Here is an 18,182-nt window from a genome sequence, read left to right as displayed (position 1 = left end):
GTATCACTCTTACTCTGAGAATAACAACCAAACACCTTATCTTTAGCCTACAAAGTATGAAAAATGAATGGCTTTGTTGACTTTTCATTTGTTATACACAAACTAAGGATGCTAGATTCCACTTTTCCTGTAAGCTTTACTTTGTACTAAAAGCTCAACACACATTTCCTCTTAGGTGGTAAATGGTCAGTAATTCTTGCAGAATAAAATTGAGAGCGAGCGAGCGAGCTTCAGTGGCCACTGGCGCACCACAAAAACAACAGTCTAGTCTCAGTGAAACACTCTTGGTGCAATGGCCATGTGCTCAGCCACCTGAAAAACTAAATCTAGTTTCTGAAAACTGAACATGTGAGGAGGACAGACAAGTCCAAACTGAAAATTTACAGATTGACTTTTCCAATAATTTCAGAGAGCAGAGTGGCTTCTGTGTTAAAAATGTACAGTACTAACCTTTTATGATTTTCTGTAGTTTGTCTGCAGATCTGAACAAAGAGCTCATCCCTAAGTCCAAGGGAATTATAACACATACTGACAATATCTAGGCCCACTGAATTAAGTGTCATTCCAGGTTTAGGTTTCCGATCACTCATGTAGATTTGAACCAGTCTGAAAAGCTCACAGGCTTGATTTTTTACAGATTTGTCCAAAGTTGCCAACATTGGTTTCCGAATTGGGTCCTGAAATGATAATTATAAGGTGAATGAAAAATTCACATTAAAACCGAGTCAATTTAAATTTTAATGTGATTAGAAGATTGTGATTTGAGAAAGAGTCAATAAATAAAGTCATAGGTTTACATGCGTACCTGCCTCCATTAAAGACTGTACTGTAATTCTGTATCCAAAGAATTAGGTGTTTATTACATGATGAATGGTAGCTACAGGGTGACAGCATGAATTGTAATGTTTAAATTGAGGAAACGTGTTAAAGTAAATACTGTAGATAAGTTTGAAAAAATCCAGATATTCTGATGAACAGTGAAGTAGGACACTAAGTCAGCATTGTGACCCAACTGAAGGAACTTCTCAGGAGTAACTAATGCATCACACCAGGTGACTGTCAATAAAACACATTGGCCACTGTACCCTGTATCATATCTTCTTGAGGTTATCTTGAGATGATTTCGAGGCTTTTTAGTGTCCCCGCGGCCCGGTCCTCGACCAGGCCTCCACCCCCAGGAAGCAGCCCGTGACAGCTGACTAACACCCAGGTACCTATTTTACTGCTAGGTAACAGGGGCATAGGGTGAAAGAAACTCTGCCCATTGTTTCTCGCCGGCGCCTGGGATTGAATCCAGGACCACAGGATCACAAGTCCAGCGTGCTGTCCGCTCGGCCGACCGGCTCCCATCATGCATCAAATTTTGAAAACTGCCATACAGATGGGAAATAATGTCTTCTCAAAGGCCCATAATGCTAATGTTTATAATGCCTATAAGGTCCATAATGTCAATAATGCCAAGTATTTTGAAACACAAGCAACCCTACTCCAGCATTCCATAAGGATAGGAAGAATTTCTTGTCTCGGATTTTGACTAGGAATCGGATACTGGTGTTCCAGTATTGTAACTGGTAATAAGACACTGGTGTTCCAGTATTGTGACTGGGAATAAGACACTGGTGTTCCAGTATTGTAACTGGTAATAAGACACTGGTGTTCCAGTATTGTGACTGGGAATAAGACACTGGTGTTCCAGTATTGTAACTGGTAATAAGACACTGGTGTTCCAGTATTGTGACTGGGAATAAGACACTGGTGTTCCAGTATTGTAACTGGTAATAAGACACTGGTGTTCCAGTATTGTAACTGGTAATAAGACACTGGTGTTCCAGTATTGTGACTGGGAATAAGACACTGGTGTTCCAGTATTGTAACTGGTAATAAGACACTGGTGTTCCAGTATTGTGACTGGGAATAAGACACTGGTGTTCCAGTATTGTGACTGGGAATAAGACACTGGTGTTCCAGTATTGTGACTGGGAATAAGACACTGGTCTTCAAAGAAGTTCATAAGCACTAGCCTTGTGTACCACAAAAAGACTTAATAAAACCCTTGCAGATGAAACACTATCTCCAATTACTCTATTTCTTTGTTAAACGTTGCTCCTTCAGGATTTTCTAATACATATTGAGAACTTGTGAGATGTCTAATAAAAACGTTACATGTGTCCAATCCCTAAATGGAGAAGGTCCCCCTCTTGTTATGATAGTGTCCAATATGTCACCCTTAGATCATGATCATGATTCCTTCAACGCCAGCTCTGGACCTCCCATGTCACCTTAGAGAATATTATTCAAGTAAAAGAAACCTAACTTGCTCAAAAGATGCAACTTTTCTTCAAACAAATTTCCCTGTCAAATTCAGTTCCCCTGCTTCCCACTACATACACACTTACACATACATACTTAACTGCATACTACATACTACTGTACTTGGAGCAGCCTGCGGGCCTCTCCGAGAAACAATCTGTTGGACCAAGATATCACAAGTCGAGGAGTTGAAGAACTCCCAAAACTCTCTCCAGGTATACTCCAGGTATACTCATTCAGTTTGTCCTGACAATGGATCTTAAATTTATAATATTTTCTTCTTAAATGCATTAGATCTACATAAAATTATACACCTATACAAGGACAGCAACATGTCAAAATTCACACTAAAATCTAACATTTAAACATACTGTACCTTTGTCCAAGAAATCATATCTATAACCGGAACTTTTTTTCGTAAAAGACCACGAGTGTGAATGTTGAGATTTTCCTGAGCATACTTCTCCATAAGATTATGACCATCGCTGCCACCACCACCACCACCACCAGTACTGCTGTATCGCTCAAAGTCAGACTCGGAGGGAGGCTTTTTCATAAGAGAAAGTGCAGTCAAACCCTGTAATAAATATCATAGGGTTAAGAATATATTTTAATCACGAGTGTATTTACAGTACTTTTCATGTAAAATAAATACTTAGACATGCACTCTAATTTTTGCCCATGCATATTTACATTCCAACACCCCCTACAATCATACTGGATGTAAAATGTAACATTTTATAGGATTACTTATTATTTTGTACATCTCAGGATATAAACAAGGTGGTGTAATGAAATATCACAGGTGTACAGTGTTGCCAGTGAAGTACCAAGGGACCACAGTGTTAATACTAAGGGAGTACAGTCTTACTAGTCAAGTACCAAGAGAGTATAGTGTTACCAGTGAAATTCCAAGGGATTACAGTGTTAACTTTGGGTAGGTACCAATGAAGGATACCATGTACCAGTGTTGAGGTACCAGGGGAGGGAACTATATATCAGTGAAGTTATTTTTCATTAAACACCAAGAGGGGTCACCATGTAACCAGTGGTGGAAACAAGCGGTAGAGCACGGGTGAGTACTGTAGTAACAAATGGTGGTGTAACGGTCGTGAATAAGTATTCGAGTGACTGTGGAACTATGTTAAGGTAGTGAATAATGGTGCATAGTGGTGACTATTATGACAGCGATTACCATTAATCTACAAATAAACAGAACTCCTAGGAATAGGAAAGAGTGTCTATTGTGAAAATAACTATGGATGAATCAAGCCCATGTTGAGTACTTATGGCATTGAAGAGGAAAGGCCTCCTAGCGAGGCCTCCTTGCTAGGAGGCCTAGCGAGCACCAGTAGCAAGCTTGAAGGAAACTTCCGACTGCTACAAGTGAATTATTTTCAGTCATGTGGCTGTTTCAGCGTTTCATTTTCTATGAACTATAAAGTTGCCAGTACTGCTTCACTGACTTTCTGGATGTTAATTGAGTGTAATCACAACAATAACAACCCCTCCCCCCTACTCCCATGCATCTCTGTGAGACGGAAGGCCAGGTTCTGGCTCTGGTCCCCAGTAGACTGTACAAGACTTATGTCTGATGTGACTCAGTGGTGGGGAAGGGGGGAAGCCACCGGGGGCTCCTCCAGTGTGTCTAGGAATGAAACCATTTGTTATTTTGAACTTTGTTCACACACACACACACACACTCTGGTAATTAGCAAGCAAGTGCAAGATAGAAGCTGATCACTGTCAAAGCGTTATTGTGTAATTATGTATATACAATATTTGAGTTACAAGATGGTTTTAATTTAGAATATTGTATGTAATCTACTGCTATCTTATCAGATGTATCGTTTAATACATCTGAAGAATTCAGGCCTGGGGAATGGGGGAAAGAAATTGATAAACTGCTTTTATAAAGTCCATTTGCTCAAGAACGTAGCGAGACTGCATGAAACTACATGCAGTCTCGCATGTAGTTTATAATAGTAACATAATAGTGACTAGCCTGAGGTGGGCGATGGAGGGAGCCAGTGATGGGGTTAGTGGTCAAGGCAGAGTCCATCATATTGGGGATGGATATAGACAATGGACGGTTGCCCAACTGGCCACTGCTGCTGCTGCCATCACGGTTACTTAGCTGATAACATACAGTACAGTACATTACATACAAAAATATATATATACAAGTAAAGCAAGCTTACATAGTTAAAAGTATCCTATTCTTTACACCCATTTCATAGTATGGTTTATTTAATTTTAAATACCTCAAAAGGCTTATTTCACAAATATGTGCAGTAGGATCCCAGTTTTACCCAAAAATTCATTCCTGGAGACGATGTAGAACTTTCAGTGCATGTGAAAATTTTGATCCTGAGCATATCCCTCAATTTTTCCTAAGGTTGGAAAGGTTGTTGGGCCCCCACCAACCATTTTTCCTAAGGTTTCCTAAGGTTTTTTCCTAAGGTAATTATCCCACTCTAACTAGGGCATGACTAAACAATAGCCCAGCAAGGATGATCACTCCCCAATGCTGCATGAATATTTGCAAAGGCACTCGTGAAGCCTTAAGTTGGGGGGGGGGGAGTGAAACATTGTATATTTCTTAGTCCAACCCTGAATGACCTCCTTTAAGTGACACTTAGCCTCAGAAATATTGCAAAGTAGAGGGGAAAACTATTGAATCTGTGAAATGGAATCAAACTCCCATTCCTGGACTCTCCAACCAGAACGAATCCACAAGTCCTCAATATTTTCCAATGGATACATCACATTCTTATTTCATTGTGCACTACAAAGTAAATCTTTGCAAGCTGGCCACCTGGAAGCTGCCCCAGACCAGCACCAGATTTAAGCACCTATGCTCCTCAACTGTCCAGATAGGGGCCTGTAGCATTGCCAGGGATAGTTGTTTAATATTACATCAGGTAACGTCAATACAGTCGGAAAGATCTTCTGTTATATCAAAATACTGTGTTCAACTATTTTCTCTCCCTTCTATACCCTGTAATCAATCACTCACTCACTCGCTCACTCTCTCTCATATATATATATATATATATATATATATATATATATATATATATATATATATATATATATATATATATATATATATATATATATATAGATATATATATATATATATATATATATATATATATATATATATATAAATATATATATATATATAGATATATATATATATATATATATATATATATATATATTATACCTTGTAATCACACACTATCCTCTATACCTTGTACACTCTATCCTTTATACCTTGTACACACTCTCTATCATCTATACGTTTGTGTACACTCTCTCCTCTACACCTTGTACTCTCATTTATTTCCTTCCTTCCAAATCCTGAGTTAAATTATGCATTAATTTTGTTCTTTGTATAACATCTTTTTTAGTTCACTGTTATCCTGCACATATGCTAAACCGTATACATATGCCATATCCTACACATCTTTATCATACACTCTGTGCATATATTTATTACTGAATTCATAATTGTAAGAATAGTTTAGTCTCAATTTCCTAAGTGCTTCTTGTGTTCTAGAGTTTCTTTGCTTTTATATATATATATGTATATATACAGAACAATATTATGGCAATGTACTTAATACTTAAGTAAATTATAGACAAGCATATTCTCTAATGTTATTTACAAGTTGTCTTATCACAATACTGAAAATAGTGAGATTATATTAAACAATAATAAAATTGCTACTGTACTTACCATTCTTCGTTTCCTCTATACAATAATGAAAAACATATAATATTTAATCACTAATGTAGTAGCAAACTTGTTAAGCATCTCGGTAAATTGCATAGTTTACAAATGCACACTTTCCCAAGCCTAACACTTATCACGTTAATGAGAGTCATGGACCAACCTCGCCCTTCTCCAGTATGGGAGAACACTTATCACGTTAATGAGTCATGGACCAACCTCGCCCTTCTCCAGTATGGGAGAACACTTATCACGTTACTGAGAGTCATGGACCAACCTCGCCCTTCTCCAGTATGGGAAAACACTTATCACGTTACTGAGAGTCATGGACCAACCTCGCCCTTCTCCAGTATGGGAGAACACTTATCACGTTAATGAGAGTCATGGACCAACCTCGCCCTTCTCCAGTATGGGAGAACAATTATCACGTTACTGAGAGTCATGGACCAACCTCGCCCTTCTCCAGTATGGGAGAACACTTATCACGTTAATGAGAGTCATGGACCAACCTCGCCCTTCTCCAGTATGGGAGAACAATTATCACGTTAATGAGAGTCATGGACCAACCTCGCCCTTCTCCAGTATGGGAGAACAATTATCACGTTAATGAGAGTTATGGACCAACCTCGCCCTTCTCCAGTATGGGAGAATACAATGGTTGATGATTCGGAGCATCCTTCTTTCTTCTCAGTGATGCGTGCTGCGTATCCAGTGGTAGGCTATTTGGCGGCATTGGAGTTGCAGTGATGTTGGTGATGATTGGCCGCGGTGCCGATGGAGTTGAAATCTGTACCAAGCTTCCCGGCGCTCCACTGCTTATGGGAGCAGTCGAGGAAGCTGGCGAAATTCTTGAGACCTTGTTACTCTCTGGAATGTCTTCTTCTCCTTCTGTGTAATATAAAAGACACAATAATACCAGTGAATTGAACAAATATTATACTCTTCCAAATACTTTATTGATATACTCATCCATATCTTATCTTACCCAGTTGGCACAATACCCAAGAGTAATGCCAATTCAATGGTTAATCAACATCATTAATAAATATTGAATTAATGCTGATTCAACATTAAACCAATGTCATTCTTGGATATTATGCCCACTGGATATAAGATTGTTTTTGAGCAAAATTGCCATATCAAAGTAATTAAATGATAAAGTCTGAGAACGGTAATTAAATTATAATATGTATGAAGTTACCACCTCACCGAATCTGACCACCAAGTCCAACTTGCAATACTGTATAATCAAATGAATGACACAAAATCATCACTTCTTAAAAACATACAATGAATATGTATCTACACAGAAATTTTTAAAATGTTATTGTTATATTTGTAAATTATTACACATTGCACCACAAAATTTGCAATAGAAGCACAAAACAAGACTAACAATTTTGAAGATAAGACTAGTATTTGTGTGATAGATGGTGGTTTTTGCTATAACTTATCACAATGAAAAGATTTCAATGAATAGGAAATGACGAGGAACTGCATAATCAATGCCTCGACTGAGGACAGACTTCTTAAGCCAATATGCTTAATGTCAATAAGAAGCATTCCTCTTCGAAAATCATTATTAAAACCCGTGAAGGCCATTATTAAAACCCGTGAAGGCCATTATTAAAACCTGTGAAGGCCATTATTAAAACCCGTGAAGGCCATTATTAAAACCCGTGAAGGCCATTATTAAAACCCGTGAAGGCCATTATTAAAACCTGTGAAGGCCATTATTAAAACCCGTGAAGGCCATTATTAAAACCCATGAAGGCCATTATTAAAACCCATGAAGGCCATTATTAAAACCCGTGAAGGCCATTATTAAAACCCGTGAAGGCCATTATTAAAACCCGTGAAGGCCATTATTAAAACCCGTGAAGGCCATTATTAAAACCCGTGAAGGCCATTATTAAAACCCGTGAAGGCCATTATTAAAACCCGTGAAGGCCATTATTAAAACCCGTGAAGGCCATTATTAAAACCCGTGAAGGCTGGTGGGCCGCTAGTTAGTAATTATTCATGTTTAATGATGAGATCCTAGCTGGCACTGATGTCAAGAGCTTTTGGTGTAGGTGGGCACTGGGCTCAAGCACCCATAGCCTGTGGTCACTCCCTAGAAACTGCACATCAGTGCTAAACCTCCATGAACTGATGCCAAACTTCCATAGGCCTACACTGGGGCTCAACCAACCAATTGTAACTGTGCTGGGGGGTATACTATGACTGGTTAAGGGTTTTTGTGTCAGAAAACTGAAAGGCACTTTACACGTTAGGTGGTTTATGACTGAAATAGGGATGAGTTGGTATTATCTCACATGGCATACAGCAAGGCAAGTGTGCTCTCACTTATACAAAGTTAACAGCATAGTATACGGTTATACAGTACAGTAACAGTATATGTACAGTATAGCAAGTGTAAGACATCAAATTAACCATTACAATCTTTCAAGAGCACTCATTGGGTCTTAATCAAACTGCCTTACAATTCTTATACTGACATCTAAGAAAAGAGTGTATTTAAGGTCTTTGAAGGAGACAGAGCAAAACTATGCTTTATGTATAGTCCCACTACCACAGGAAGCAGAGTTCAAACTCCCTCAGGCAGCTGTGGCCCAGCAGAAACACTACATGTTGCAAAAATCACACAATCTAAACAATGCACAAGGTCTCACTTGAAAAGCAGAGACCACCCTAGCACAAATTGGAGCATGAAGGCATAACTGCAAGAAGGCTGACCAAGGAAGAGGCTAGCAAGACATTTCAGACTGGAGCCAGGTCAGACAGACACTGAGAAGGTGCCAACTGGGACATTCTTCAGTTGACCAAAAGGGCAAATCTAACAAACTGGAAAAGAACCAAACCCCCTAACCAGCAGATAAACCAGACCACTGAATTGTGTTATTCTGTAACTGATTACTTCACTTCAGGCTGTAATTTATAGTTATAGAAGAACTGTAAACTATAGCCTGAAGTAGCTAGTTACAGAAGAATGCAGATTCAGCATTCAAAGGGTTTAAATTGAAAGTTAATATGGAATTTTTATTTTTAAATTACTTAAGTTTTCAGGTAAAAAATTTACCTTCTACCCTCTGATAAAAGCTAATCAGGCAATGGAAGTTTTGTATTACACAGAGTACATGTTTTCTTACCTGGTTTGCTCTTATTTTTCCAAGTATATGGTGTGAAAAACTGAGCATACATCTCATCGTCCGCCAGGTAATTAACATCCTCAAGGTACTCCTGCAAACCCAAATAAAATAAATTCATTGTCAGTAAAATTTAGGGCTCTTGATAGACTCATGAACCATACTAATTACTAGACAGCAAAGATAGGGGTATTAAAGAGTTGGAAATATCACAAAAGAAGCTGATTGAGGTATTTCCAATCAGATAAGTGTTTTTAAGATACTTATATTTGTGTAAAGTCTATCCAAAAAAGGCATGGATTTGCATGTAATATAGAGGAGATATGGATAAGAGAATAGTGATTCACCCAAACAATACCCGTGTTTTAGAAGTTTGGTAAGAAGCAATGTATGCATTAGTGTCCAAAAAGTGTCCAAAAGTTAAAATATTTGTTAAAATTTCATTTATTGTTCTATTATTATGGGACTAGTTTTAAAATACGCATCTTTATATTGTGAACAATTTGATAGCAAAATGAAGGATGTGACACAAAAATTGATGTCAGAAAGAAGATAAATACTTTTGTAGTCCAAATTTTAAAATATTTTCTAAAATTTCATTTATTGTTCTATTACTATGGGACTAGTTTTAAAATATGTGCCTTTATATTGCGAACAATTGGATATCAAAATAAAAGACATAACACGAAAATTGGTTTCAGAACACTGGTAATATATAAATAATTTTGTGGTGATGAGCATCCAAAAGTTAAAATATTTTTTAAAATTCCATTTATTGTTCTATTATTATGGGACTAGTTTTAAAATACGCGCCTTTATTTTGTGAACAATTTGATACCAAAATGAAACACGTAACATGAAAATTTGTTATCAAACTGAACGAGTATATAAATTAGTCTGCAGGTGTGCCAATTGGTGCTCGTTCACGGGTTATCTTGGGGTTATCTTGAGATGATTTCGGGGCTTTTAGTGTCCCCGCGGCCCGGTCCTCGACCAGGCCTCCACCCCCCAGGAAGCAGCCCGTGACAGCTGACTAACACCCAGGTACCTATTTTACTGCTAGGTAACAGGGGCATAGGGTGAAAGAAACTCTGCCCATTGTTTCTCGCCGGCGCCTGGGATCGAACCCAGGACCACAGGATCACAAGTCCAGCGTGCTGTCCGCTCGGCCGACCGGCTCCCCCACCGGGTAACTTGGCCGACTTCGGGCTTTGCTGTGGGGAGTCACACCGGGCTTTTAGACCTTATATGCATATACCCCTGTAGAGAATTCTATTGTAAACACAATGATACCAAAACAAACGATGTAGCACGAGAATTAAGGTGAGAAAACTGAAACAAGTATACACTTTTCTGTGTCGCCGCACGCTTGCCTGCACCGAACAGTGCATGACGTCATTTCTGTGATGCGCACGAACTGTGCGCGATAGTGTTAAGGAACAAAAACAAGTCAAATTTACAATAAAACTTTGCTTAGTTATTTATTTTTAGAGTTGTTTGGCTGAAATGTAAGCAAGGTTGTACCAGTTTCCCATCTACTGTTACACACTCCTTTTGCACATCACCACCATCTATTGTTTTTCCATCATTTCATAAGTCGCTATCTTGTTAATACTGTCATAATATTGTACATAATCATACCACAATGTTAAGAGTACTGTTTGCTAAAACAAATACTTAAATATGTTTTTTAAGTATGTTTTAAGTGTGATTTTTACCTGTGAAGAGGAATCGGCATTAGACATTCCTTCATCATCTGCAAATTCATCACTATCATCATGCTGGCCACCAGAATCATCACTGTGCAAGGAATCTGCATCTTCATAAAGTGGGTCTCCAAGTCTGTAGCCTGATGGAGAAAGAGAGAGAGAGAGATGTTGAGCATAACACTGCCAGTTCTAGAAACTCATACATCATCCTTTTAAGTTTAAATGTATTAAATATTCTGTAATATAAACTCGGTTTACTCCGAGAATAAGGCACAGTAATGTAACAACTAACCCACACATTAGAAATTATAGGAAAGTGATGACAATGGGTGTCTATCCTGGACACTTGATAAAGTCATGACATGTCACACCTTAATCAAGGTCTAAGATATACCTAAACAATGTCACTAACTTCCTTCTTACATGTGGGTTACATTATCTATTTATTAACATTCAAATCTTAATGACAAGTACTAAGCTGTACTGTGTAGATTTTTTTCTATCACTTATGACAGATTTGCGGCAGAGGGCCACAGGTGTGGTGACAAATTCTGAGAGTTCCAGGATAACAGATCCAAGGCCTTCTGGACCTGTACTATTGATATTATTTATCATACACTTATTTATAATAACAGGCACTAGTCAGTTTGGTGTTGGTACATTCACTAAGATGATCCAACAAATATGGTATAGCTTTGATGCCAGAGTGGATGTGCAGTGTGGTAATGGAATGATGTGTGAAGAGTTGTTGTTTTAGAAATTACAGAAGAGGAAAAGTTATTACTATAACAAACTAGAAGTACAAAAATAAAGCCATTTTTTCCACTGCAGAAGGGAAGGGAATGCAGAAACAAATAATGAGGCAACATTCCCTCATGTTACCCTAATGAGGTTACCTTCGGGTAGTTCTGAGGATCAGTCCCCACTTTGTAATAAATACAAAAAATATTATGGAATGTTGCGCTTCAAGTGTACTGTATATGGAAAAATTTTCTTGAGTAAGCCACTCAGTTGTTCTATAAAACACAATTCTACCAGCCCAATGAAGAGAAGCGTGTCCAATCAGGGGTCGGTGGACATTCTGGACCAGAGTAGTTAGGTACATTTTCAAATGTCCCTGTTGGATTATATTTTTTGCTAGACACACAAGAGAATATTCAGTCCAGAACGAACTCTTTGAAAGTATATTCATGTCAATTCAAAGCTCTGACAAGTCCTATTTGTCATCATGGGGACTGCCAAACAGTCCTCTCATTGGCTACTAGTTGGCTTGCCAAGTCACTGTCTTCAACCACCACCACCACCAGCTTGGAAGCACCGACACCAGAGTGAAAATATTAAAGAAATTGTTTACGGCCTTTGTGAGACCCAAATTGCAGTATACATCTCAAGAAGCCGATAAATAAACGGGAAAAAGTGCACAAACTTTGAATGGAAGTTTGCCCACAGATTGACAAAATATAGCAAGTCACACAATGAGACTCGGTTAGATATCAAGAAGGAAAGGGTTGGGTGCCAAGAAGGAAGGAGTTAGGTATAAAGAAAGGAATTAGGTATAAAGGAGGAGTTAGGTATAAAGAAGAAAAGTGTTATGTTTAGTCCATGTGTACACCTCTGTCAAATGAATCTTGTATAATTTGCAACACTATTACTAGATAACGAGTCCAATAGTGACATCCAAGGAGTAGTTGCCAAAATAGATGCTCTTTGAAACAATATCATAAATGTCACTTTGGGACATTTTTTCACATAAGTGACAGTGAAACAAATAACCCAACATGTACATAAATAAAAGTGACAATTTCAGCCTGTCTTGTATGGACTTGACAAGGGTTCAGAACAGACCAAAACATCATCACTTTCATCTCGTGTGTGTGTGGATTGGGGTATTTATTCATATAATGTGAATTAGGAAAGTATCTAATTTGCATTTGTCATAAAAGTGAATGAGTCTAAGCACAGTACATGGAAATTAACTCTTAATAATACATAACAAAATTCACTGTGTTAGTGTTAAATATAATATCAAATAGGCTCAAATAATTATTTTGAAAAATCCATTATAGATTATAGGTAAACTAATTTGATTTTAAGTAACGTTATAATGACTAAAAGAAGTACAACATATACTATGTAACTATTTAAACAAACATGCTCTAACCTGTAAGTTTTGCTTGTTCCATAATGTACTGGTAAACTGGCTGCTCGTACACATAGTCCAAATTGGAATATAAATGAGTCAAATCATGGTGTTGCGGGCTACTGTCTTGCTTCCCTGTGTTGCACACGCTGATGGGACTTGGCTGCTTAGTGTTGCTACTCCCTCCGTTATTAGGACTCAGTTGTTTGCTATTATTGGGGCTTGTTTGTTTTGCAGTACTGCTGCTGCCTGAGCTAGAATTGTGATTCTGACTGTTATTGCTCCCTGTGTGGACCAGATGTTGAGAACTGCTGCTACTCTGTAAAGTGTCACTGCGATCACTGTCAGTGGTGGCAGCAGTGGCATTTGTTGTGTTGGTACTGGTGGCTGTAGTTCCGCGATGTTTACTGCAGTGGTGGTGACGACGATGATTGCAGCGGCGCCCATCGCGATCGCTACCACTCTTGACTGAGGATGCTTTATTGGAATTTTCAACTGCAGGATCCTTTGAAGATTCTTTGTCAACTGTTGCCTGGTGAGAGTCAGTTCGTCGAGAATTACTATCAACAGATCCTCTACTTCCTGTTGTTCCAGAGACCAGCCCCGAGTCAACCTGAGAGTGAGGGGAGCTGTCTGCAGAGCCACGACCATAGTTAGACCTTGTGTCTTTGTCAGTTAAAGTAGATGCTCCGCTGTCTTGACCTCGAGGAGAGTCAAAGTTGAAGGGTAAAAACTCATGTTTGGGACTAGGAGGACTTGGACTAGAATCTGATGTAACAAGTCTGGTGTGTGCACTGTTACTGGATCGTATATCCATTTTCAACCTTGACTTCCCAGATTCAAGAGAGCGTTGCTTGCGGTGCATCATTGGAGTAGCAAGGCTTTCTAAGCCTGAGCTGTCAGATCTTTGGCGATAATTAAGGTAACCATGTGAACCAAGAGAGTCGGGACTTCCAGCCACTACATCCAAACCTTTTTGGCGTCGCCGAGGTTGTGGTGTCGACTCTACTGATCTCATAGCACCAATTAAAAAACGCTCATGCATTCCATCTTCATCATGGTAGCGTGGCCTAGACATAAAACTGTAACTGCGAGAGAGAGCCATTTCTCTTGGTCGGTCTAGGTTTAGCTCTGAGCGCTTTGGATAATTAGAAACATCAAAGCTGCGCTGTTTAGCTATTTGTAAGTGTGAAAAGTCATGTTGAGGAATAACCTTATATTTAGTAGAAGATGGGTCATGTGTATCGGTATGAGCACGACGATGAGAAGATGGAGTTGTTGGTGCACCCTGTTGTGGGTGTGTAGGGGATGAATGGGATGACACAGAGTCTGGGGAACGAGGAGAAACTGGATCTTTATCTTTACTTCGCCTCTCTCCAATACCCCGACTATTAGCTGATCCACCACGTTTTGAATCCCTTGAGCCTGGTCCACCCCGAGGTGACTCCAATAGCCGATACCCAGAATTTTCCAGAGAGGTGCGGCTTTGAGACATGGAACTGTCACTCGATCTCCCAGATTCCTGCAAACATTATAAACAATGCTTGTAATAATTACATTTCTTAAATGTCTCACAAATAACATTATTATATACTACACACACACACACACACACACTTGGGTAATCACACATACACACACATTGCAAGTAAAAGATAAAATTCAAAGATGGGAGATAGATTCACAAAGACTGAAAAAGAAATGTGTGAAACACTAAATGAGCAGTTCCAAAGTATGTTTGTGTGAAGTGAGATTTTCAGAGAATGAGACAAAATAAAAAAAATTGAACACAATGTAGAGAACCTAGAAGTATTTAAAGACAAAAATAGTTTAGGGAACTAAGCACAAATAAAGCTACTTAAGCTAGATGAAATCTCACATTAGGTGCTAAGAAAATGTGCAAACTAGATTAGTGCCTCACCATATATTACTTTACATTCTTACAAACAGAGAACCTCATAGACATGTGGAAAAAGACATAGTTTGTCTATAAAAATTGAAACAGAAGAGACCCCTCCAACTTAGACCTATGTTACTGATAAGCATGGTAATAAAATCACTAAAAAAATAATTAAAATGGGTTAAGTACAGTACCTGGAAACAAAAACATAACATACAGTACGGTTTTAGAATGGGAAGGTCCTACATAAAAACAAATCATCATCTAAGCTTTTACAACAGAGCCACAGAGATCTTGCATGAAAATGTAGTTAACCTGACTGCATCTACCAGGACCTAAAGGTGGCTTTTAACAGTCTCACACACACACACACTGGAGGAAGTTGAAGGCAAACTACCAACTTGGATGATCAATTTTCTAACGGACAGAAAAATAAAAGCAGTGATCAGAGGCTGAGTTTGTTTAGGTAGGGACGCGAGTCTTATTTTCCTCGGCGTCACCCCTTTTATATGAAAGGAACCGTCGGAAATGCATCCGAGGTGCCGTGTGGTTTGTCGCCTCCTCGTTGGTATCAGAGAGCAGAAATGTCACTAGTGGAGAGTACCCCAAGGTTCAGTTTATGCACGAGTAATGTTCTTTGTCTATATAGAGAGAGCATTCAGAATTACATGATTTATCTTGAGATCTTGATTTATCTTGAGATGATTTCGGGGCTTTTTTTAGTGTCCCCGCGGCCCGGTCCTCGACCAGGCCTCCACCCCCAGGAAGCAGCCCGTGACAGCTGACTAACACCCAGGTACCTATTTTACTGCTAGGTAACAGGGGCATAGGGTGAAAGAAACTCTGCCCAATGTTTCTCGCCGGCGCCTGGGATCGAACCCAAGACCACAGGATCACAAGTCCAGCGTGCTGTCCGCTCGGCCGACCGGCTCCCGACCTCGGCCGACCGGCTCCCGACCCCCGATGAATATGCTTATAGGTGATACTAAGTTACTGAGTAAAAGACTTGGAAGACTGTCATGCCCGCTCAAAATAAGCTAGACAAAATAAGTGAATGGAACAATATATGGCAGATGGAATTTAATGTAAACAACTTTCACATAATGAAATGTGGAATAGAGGAAAACAGGCCACATCAAATGTACAAGTTATGTGTAGAGACAATAAAGAACTTGGACAGAATGAGATCAAACTAGGGCGGTCAATCTGAATAATAAACTGTCACCATGGAAATCTAGATTCTAGAACAAGGAGCCACAGACTCAAGCTCAAAAAGTACAGAAAAGATATCCAAAAGTTCTCTATTTACAAAAAAAAAAAAAAAAGGTTGGAGACAACTGGAACAATTTAAGTGGGAAAGTGAAACAACTGATGGTTTTGCACGGGCTCACCATAGCCCATGCTACTTCACACTTTTTGTTCCAGGTAGCGAATCTACCACAACAACAACATGATGGTTTTGGCATCCACCAAAGAGTCATATGATAAAGATTATAGGGAAGATGGAACACCATGAGCATCTCTCTCATCTTGTAGCTACACTTACATATGCATGCCACATAATGAAATGTGGAATAGGACAAAACAGGCCACATACAACGTATAAATTACAAGAAAAGGACAATAAGGAACTTTGACAAAGAAATCTAGGGGTGGTTCTGAATAGTAAACTGTCACCACATGATCACCTCAAGATAGAAGTCTCTGCTCTCCTCTCAAACACAGATCATACTAGGGTTCTGGAACTAGATATAAGGAGAGATGCTTGGAGGCATTAAATATGCCAAAGCTGGTAGATAAAAGGCAAGAAGCAATATGATTAGCATACCTAATAGCCAGAACCACACTACTAGGCCTAATATATAAGGCCCAATTTGCTTAACAAGCAAGTAACTTTTTGTTTATTTTCAATTTTTTTTTTCAAAACCGATTCATTCCTAACTATTATTATAATAACTCATTCTGTAATTCATATTCTTATGCTGAAGTTAGGCTAGGTTTGGTCAAATTTCAATACAGTATTAGTTGTGGATTTTGTTTTGTTTTAGTCAATCATATATAATACAGGACAATGATAAACTTTATCATTCCATACGATAGGAGAAAATGTTTTAAAAGTTTTTAATATTTAAAAAAAATTGGCTTGTTAAGTAACTTTGACTTTAGATATGACATGATCACCATATACAAAATAGGGACAGAAACTAACAACGTTGACAAGGAGGAAATTTTGAAACCTGCAACTGTAGGAACAAGAGGCCATAGATTCAAGTTAAGGAAACAAATGTGCCCGAAAAAAAGTGAAAGTTATCGTTTTGTAAATAGTTGTGGACCACTGGAATAACTGAAGAGTGGTAGTAGATGTCAAAATGTTAAAACATCATATGACAAAGATTATATGGAGGTTATATCTTGAGGTTATCTTGAGATGATTTCGGGGCTTTAGTGTCCCCGCGGCCCGGTCCTCGACCAGGCCTCCACCCCCAGGAAGCAGCCCGTGACAGCTGACTAACACCCAGGTACCTATTTACTGCTAGGTAACAGGGGCATTCAGGGTGAAAGAAACTTTGCCCATTTGTTTCTGCCTCGTGCGGGAATCGAACCCGCGCCACAGAATAATGAGTCCTGCGCGCTATCCACCAGACTACGAGGCCCCTGTATGGAAGATGGGATGCCATGAGCATAGCTCTCATCTTGTAACTACACCTATATGGTTACATATAATACATTCATATTAGTACAGTGAAGTAGATATGTTAATAGGGATAAATATGTTTGGTACATTCTCCCAAAGATACTATCAACCTTAACACTCTCATATACTAATTAGAATACACATTGTATTAACCACAAGCTCTGACATATAAGTGTGGCCATCTGTCTCTGCAACTTTTCATCCACACACAAGCACCAACCCAATTCTTCCCCCCTCCCCATCATCACTCCCACCCACCCCTGCACCAATCCCTAACCACCTCATGCCCATCTGTCGCCACCACCATCCACCTACTCCAGCCCAACCATCAATACCACCCCATTGCTGAACCCCCCCCCCAATCCCTGCACCTATCCTCAACCCCCTTCTGGCCCACAACCACCCCAGGAATCTATCCCCCACCCACTTCTGCCCCCCAATGTTAGGTGGGCAGATCCATTAGCTGGGTGCCTAGCAACCTGTTGGAGAGCAGCTGCTGCTAGTGGGTAAACTGCCTCACAATTGGCCAGAGCATTT

The 18,182-nt window shown here is 39.2% G+C and overlaps 1 protein-coding gene across 11 annotated transcripts in view; it reads right to left on the bottom strand.

Moving 5' to 3' along the window:
- Nucleotides 1–18,182, bottom strand: part of RhoGAP93B (MyTH4 and RhoGAP_KIAA1688 domain-containing protein RhoGAP93B) — a 192,291-nt gene that overhangs the window by 9,824 nt on the left and 164,285 nt on the right. For 7 of the 11 annotated variants that reach the window (XM_069309081.1, XM_069309082.1, XM_069309089.1 and 4 more), the window contains 7 exons: nt 13,072–14,572; nt 10,920–11,050; nt 9,205–9,295; nt 6,678–6,940; nt 4,316–4,447; nt 2,687–2,887; nt 451–677 (listed from right to left, as the gene is read on the bottom strand). In XM_069309081.1, the coding sequence (XP_069165182.1) occupies nt 451–677; nt 2,687–2,887; nt 4,316–4,447; nt 6,678–6,940; nt 9,205–9,295; nt 10,920–11,050; nt 13,072–14,572 (2,546 nt within the window). The remainder of the gene's footprint in view (nt 1–450; nt 678–2,686; nt 2,888–4,315; nt 4,448–6,677; nt 6,941–9,204; nt 9,296–10,919; nt 11,051–13,071; nt 14,573–18,182) is intronic. The other 4 variants (XM_069309086.1, XM_069309091.1, XM_069309087.1 and 1 more) reach the window with 1 other exon arrangement.

Source organism: Procambarus clarkii, chromosome 64 (assembly GCF_040958095.1).
Source record: "Procambarus clarkii isolate CNS0578487 chromosome 64, FALCON_Pclarkii_2.0, whole genome shotgun sequence".
NCBI lineage: Eukaryota > Metazoa > Arthropoda > Malacostraca > Decapoda > Cambaridae > Procambarus > Procambarus clarkii.
Note: the sequence above shows the minus strand (reverse complement) of the source record. Positions and strands in the feature narration are given on the sequence as shown.